General features: G+C 50.5%; 2 protein-coding genes; one reads left to right on the plus strand and one right to left on the minus strand.

Annotated features, from left to right (window-relative positions):
* The first annotated feature begins 1,093 nt into the window (after positions 1-1,093).
* Positions 1,094-3,309, plus strand: CHC_T00003497001 (hypothetical protein). XM_005714920.1 is given in 2 exon segments: positions 1,094-2,689; positions 2,690-3,309. 1 exon segment carries the CDS (start codon positions 1,094-1,096, stop codon positions 2,687-2,689), a length of 1,596 nt encoding a protein of 531 aa, XP_005714977.1. The 3' UTR covers positions 2,690-3,309.
* Positions 3,310-3,716: 407 nt separating this feature from the next.
* CHC_T00008501001 (Gal-2,6-Sulfurylases II) lies at positions 3,717-4,562 on the minus strand. Its single transcript, XM_005714921.1, has one exon. It carries the CDS (start codon positions 4,560-4,562, stop codon positions 3,717-3,719), a length of 846 nt encoding a protein of 281 aa, XP_005714978.1.
* Between the last annotated feature and the right edge of the window lie 1,573 nt (positions 4,563-6,135).

Below are 6,135 nucleotides of genomic sequence, written 5' to 3' on the forward strand. Positions count from 1 at the left end.
ACGAAGGTGAGCTGTCAATTTTCATCCGCAGCTGCGCCGTGGAGTTCGACCTGCAGCGCTGGGACTGTCTGCAATCGGTACTGCAGTCCATTCACCCGGATATCGGCAAGCGTGAGTATCGCCGCGGCTTTATCGCGTTCGCTGGGGGGCCAGAGCGGTCACGCGAGGAAGCGGGGCCAGTATATTTACGTGCAGCGGCAGCCCCGTGGGCTGCGCTGGCGAGGGCGTCATGTGAGATATTTTTAGGGAAATTTTGCATTTTACTGTAGAGGGAGATTTTATACCGTAGTCAGAGATTTTATTTGAATTTTAGAGAAGCGCACGCGGACGGCCCGGCGGAATCCTGGCCGGCGCGTGGACGCTTCTGGAAGGAATTACGTAGAAATAAAAGAGAGGGGGTGATGGGCGCTGCGTGGAAAAGGGGGGCCACCACGGGAGGTGACGCTCCCCAAACCGCGTCCCCCACTTCACCTACAACAAGTGGCAAGGCGTCAAGTCGCACGCTCCTTTCCCTCAATTCCAAACGTCCGGTTTGATACACGAAAAGGGCAAGCCCGACTTGAATCTCTCCATGTTTCTAACCATTACAGTATCTCGGCATCAACCATACAGCGGTGCCGATCGACCCTGACAGAGTAGGGGATAAATACTTTACTGCAATTTTATTTCCTGGATGCACCCGTAGAACGAACAGAATGATTCATTAATATCCCCACCGTCATCCTGGCCAATACATCGTGAGGAGATGGACATGCGCCTATAGTTGCTGTTCGCAAACCCACTTCATGTACCATCCATAGATGTTCATTAATATCCCCACCGTCATCCTGGCCAATACATCGTGAGGAGATGGACATGCACCTGTAGTTGCTGTTCGCAAACCCACTTCATGTACCATCCATAGATGTTCAACATGTATAAAATGGTCTACATTATATCCATATGTTTGTACAGTATTGACTTTGGTTCTTTTAAAGGAGCTCCAATTGCAATACCGCTATGCAAAGATTACTATGCTGAACGCTCTGTATAAAACAAACGGGTACACCGACCACTGTTCCCTGCTATTGCAGCATCCACAGCAACCTCCCAAATGGAGCCAAGGTTCTCTTTCTTCAAAATGCGCCCTACCGCCGCCTTTCTTGTTGTTCTGCTTGTTGTCCTGCCCCATATAGCAGTCGTCGCCGCCCAAGAAAGCGCAAACACAACCGCCACGGCTCCCACCCTCATCCAGCAACTTCTCGTTTCCTTTGACCCACCCAACGAGGTCCTCTTTCTCCTTTTCCCTCGTTCCATTCTTGTCGCACAGACAGCCCTAGCCGTCCGCTACTTCCTGCTCATCAGTGCCGTCGGGCATGACCTCACAGCTGCGTGTCACCCCGTCATTCTTTCCTTCTTCGGCACCAAAGACGAAATTCCGGCAGCGTTTTGCACGCCGGAGGAGAATGCCATCACAAACGCATACTTTGGGTATCGCGTCTTGGAGTCCCAGTTTCCGGAAGAGGCCGCGCCCTACGGCCGCTTCCTCGCCAGGCTTGGCTTAGACCCTTACAATCGCTCCACAGACACGAGCACCAAAAATGGATGGGCAAACGTTTTCGCAGCTCGTATGTTGACCTACTTTGACAATGACGGATGGAACGCTCAAGGTGACAAGACGAGAGACGACTTCCGCCGCAAGTACTCAGATTCGTCCTTCTACATGCCGAGAAATCCGGCCTTCTTGCCGCCCTCCAAACTTCGCCGACCGCTTCGCTGGCAGCCGCTGACGGTGCAGCTCGACCAGAAGGGATACTTTGCATCGCAAATCCACGTTGTGCCGCACATCGGATCGCAAGCCAAGCCGCTCGTGCTCTCGCCACGCGAGCTGCGCGCCAAACGCGCACCCTCACCGTACAGAACTCCCAACAGGAAACGCTCTCTCGGCGCGGAAGATGAGAAGACGGTGAGGAGAGCGATCAAGAAGCTGCTGAGGCGGTCTGTCAAGCTGACGACTAAAAAACTGGCGCTCGTTCACTGGTGGGAGAACAAGTTCCTCTCTCTAGGCGTCATCGTGCCGTATTACATCGGGGTACTGCAGCTCGACAGTCTGCAAGCGAACCGTCTGTTCCTTGGGGAGATGCTCGCGCAGCATGACGCGATGGTGTTGGCGTGGAAGGAGAAGACGGCTCATGACCTGGTTCGTCCGACGACGATGATGCGGCGGCTTCTGGCGGGACGCAAGATCCGGGCGTACCGGGGGTTCAAAAAGGGCGTGGGGATGGTCAAGGCCGAGGAGTGGGAGCCGGCGGTGCCCGTGCAGCCGCACTCAGAGTACCCGTCGGCGTCGGCCGTGCTGTGCAAGGTGTCTGCAGATCAGCTGGAGCTTGCGCTGCGGGACATGCTGGGCAACGCTTCGACGGGGATCCCCCCACTTGTGCAAACGATCGCTCCCATGGGGCAGCCGCTGTCCGCACCGGGGACGCCCGTCGATGTACCCGTTTCTGTGAGGTTTGAAACGCTGCAGGAGGCGGCGAGGAGCTGCGGAACATCACGGCTGGACGGTGGCGTGCATTTCGAGGCGGCGGTGGCGGCGGGGCGGCGGCTGGCTGACGGCGTTGGGGAGAAGGCCTATCAACACGTGAAGGACTTGTATCAAGGAAGGGTGCCGGAAGGGTGCGAGAGGTGCATCCACGCCGAGACGAAGTAGTTTCTACGCATGTGGGACACGTGTGCGAAGGAGAATGGCTTTTAGAGCAATGCCTTCGCCATAAATATAAAGATGAGATAATGCTGCGTTTAGGGGGGCGATCAGGTGCATTTTGGTGGCAACAGACGGGTGAAATCGGAACAGTTGCAGCGCACAAGGGGTGACGGTGGGAACTTTGCAAGAGGTACCCATCCGATAGCGGTTTATTTGTAAGGATCACTATGGTGACCATATCAAGTCGAGCACGGTGAACTTGGCATGAATGTATTGGTTGAAAAAATTATTGGAAATGCTTTTACTCCCGTTCAACCAATCCAAATGTCAGGGTGCTTGCGTGCTAGCACACCGTGCTCGTCGTTTGGAACGGCCCTGAGGTGACAGGAAATGCACCTAATCTCCCTAAATAGATATGTACTTGTTATGGTTACAGTACTGTGCAACCTCCGAATAAGAGTGCCGTTCGTATATTGTAGGACAACATTATCCATGACGGACCACAAGGACAGACTGTCCATATCACAGTCTGTCCACAACAGTATTTAATAGGAGCGACGGCGACGACGAGTAAAGCCACGCCATGAGGATTACGATTCATCAATCCTACACAGGGCTTTTCTTAACGAGACGTATGACAAGGCGGTCATCATTGGCCGCCGTACATAATCGGCCTGCAAGACCCGCCAGCTGTAACAGCAGCGCTGTTGGAGAGGAAGGTACAGGTACAGTACCCAACGGTACAGTATGTACAGTAAATGAGACAGGGCGTATTTTTGCCCGTACAGCTCTGCCAGGTAGCCTCGCCACACACGTGTCCCTAGTTGTGATCAAATCAGGCACTGTTACTCGAGGGCGATTTTCTGCAGGCGTACAAACCTTGTATCCTAACACAAACCTGTTGCTCTGTGCATCAGTCTTGCCGTTACTCACTCCCCAATTACGCAACTCTGATTTAAGGAGACAAACCTCTCTTTACAAACTAACAGTACTGCTCATCCATAGAGAGATTATAGTGAATCTGAGAGGCTACTTAGACTTCGAAACTAGCTTCGAGAACAATCCTTCCGTCCACACTGGAGCGACCTCTCCTCTGGAAGACCCTCACACCGTTGACAATACCATTAACAGTGAATCTGGTCCTCCCACCGCAGTTGTTGTAGTGAAGGAGCTTGATCTCGTAAGTTCCGGGCTTGGCAGTATCGAAGACAACCGCTTCCTTTCCTTGGGGAGGACCGCCTTGGCACCGGCCGATGTTGTTGTCTCTGATTCGACGGCCGCTACCATCGGGACCCTGAACAGAGAGATCAAAGTCATCAGCAGAATCCCACGCCACTTCAACCAACACCGGTTTGTTGATCGTTTTGAATGAAACGCAATCCCTCGGATCGCTGGTTGAGATGGTGCGGTACACAGATCCATCTGTGTTTGCGATGTTATAGCGCGTAATGGGAAGCGTGACACATAGCCCGTCCAAGAAATCCTCTTGATTTCCGCTGCTAGCATGGCGACCAATACCTTGTAATCCACGTGCGTACAAGATGTTGTGCAACTGAAAGTAGTCTGCCGGGAAATTCGGTGAAAGATTCGGTGGCTCATACTCGTCGATCTCATCAGTCCTTCCGTCCTTGGAAACTGTGGCAGTTCCAGTTCTCTCAACAACTCCCAGAGTCCTGCCATTCGGGAAGTTGCGGCAGATGTAGCCAGTACGACTAGTATCCGGCCCACGAAGAAGAATTTGAGCTCCTTTCGGACGCATTTCTGGAGGGCTACTGCCATTCAGCTCGCAGATCCTGAAGCGGCATGTGCGGCCACACTGGGCGTTGACAGTCCATGCCGCTGCCGCTAACAGCGCTGCGACTAAGGAAAGCTTGAACATTTTGAAAGTCGGTTTGGATGTGGTTTTGAGGTTCTTTGTTGTTCTTGGGGGGAACTTTTTTTGGTTGTCGGTGAGTGATGAAACGCCTTGGACACCGACCGACGTGCATCTTTATATAGTGATTTTCTGTCTTTCCTCCTTAACTTGTCTCTTCATCAACCATATCTGCTACCACACCGCATGGGTGGACGGATCGGGGACGCAACCTTGCTCTGTAAAGACTAGAAGGGGAGTAGGCTATATCTAAGTTGCAATGCGTTGCATGAATAGAATTCAATGTTTTCTATTTCATTGTCATCTTGGCACACAACTGACAAGTATCGGATACACATGGATAGGATTACCAAAGTCACATGTCAATAAGAATCTCCTGGCGGCGCAGATCGTTTTCACTCGAAAATCTAAAGGACGCAGTTGTGTCACAGTGACACAAGGAAAATATAATACCAGGCACATGCGATGTCAAAAGTACAAAGAGGATAAAAACAGAAGAAGCGCAGATTTATTCCGTTCCGCAAGTTTCACATCAAATAACATATTTCGCAGCTTCTTGAAGGGCATGAAATGTTCTTTTCGACCAACAGTCGGTCGCCAGAACACCAGGGCTGCGATTTGCGGAGCGATTGGGCTAGCGTAGATAATACTCACAAATAAATAACTAGGCAGGACGGATGAATGCAATCTCCTTGTTCCTACTGGTTTGAAATCCTCACGACAAGCAAAGAGTTAGATAATTCATCGAGTGAAACAGAAAGTATTGTGAACAGCTCACAGAATTGTTGCGATGCGCTCGGCAATTAGGAAGTGGAAAACTACCAAATGCTGTAGAATGAAGTGTGCTGCAAGTGACACATTCCCTAAATAAGCGCAAAAGCTGTCGCTAGCACTGACAGCATAATAAGAAGTGCTTCTTCTGATGATGCGTAATACTTCTCTGTTGTCCATGTGACAATGAGACTCACATAAGACGTTTTATTCCTAGTGTGTGATTGGAGATATCTGTCGATGTATACGACCTCTTAGGACTGCTTCTTCGAGTTGTGCAACTATTGCATGTGTTGTCCAGTAGCAACACAAAAAAAGTGGCAAGTTGCATGAAGTTGCCTTCGCGTAAACGAAACTCCACATAGAAGAACATAGGCATGCCTTGCTTTTATTGTACCTGTAATCCAGATTTCCAAGAACAGTATTCAATAAAACTTACATGAAGCCTGTTTGAATAAGAGGAAGGATAAAGTTCGTGGGGAGATAGCATCCCAGTGTATGTACTCCGTCAGCATTGCTGCTCCTGTAGAATGACAGGACAGCACGCCGTAGAATTCCTGGCTGCAGTCGGAATAATGTCATTAAGAGAGACTGGATTCTCACAGAGGACAGACGTCTATTGACATCCAGAAATTTTTAGCTCTGATTAACCTGTGATGAATTCAATCCGTACTCATTTATCAATTCCAAGGGTATGTATGTATTCCATGCATCGTTTATTGCAAAAACGTTGTGCATAGAAACAGTGTCTAGGACGAGAAATGTATGGGCTCGTGATCTACTTGCAAACGGAATATACTGCCCAAAT

The sequence above is a fragment of the Chondrus crispus genome, genomic scaffold (assembly GCF_000350225.1).
Source record: "Chondrus crispus Stackhouse genomic scaffold, scaffold_192, whole genome shotgun sequence".
In the NCBI taxonomy this organism is placed as follows: Eukaryota; Rhodophyta; class Florideophyceae; order Gigartinales; family Gigartinaceae; genus Chondrus; species Chondrus crispus.

Excerpts from the sequence above, each read along its gene's own strand:
- CHC_T00003497001 (XM_005714920.1), top strand. The coding sequence starts at position 1,094 with ATGGAGCCAAGGTTCTCTTTCTTCAAAATGCGCCCTACCGCCGCCTTT.
- CHC_T00008501001 (XM_005714921.1), bottom strand. The coding sequence starts at position 4,562 with ATGTTCAAGCTTTCCTTAGTCGCAGCGCTGTTAGCGGCAGCGGCATGG.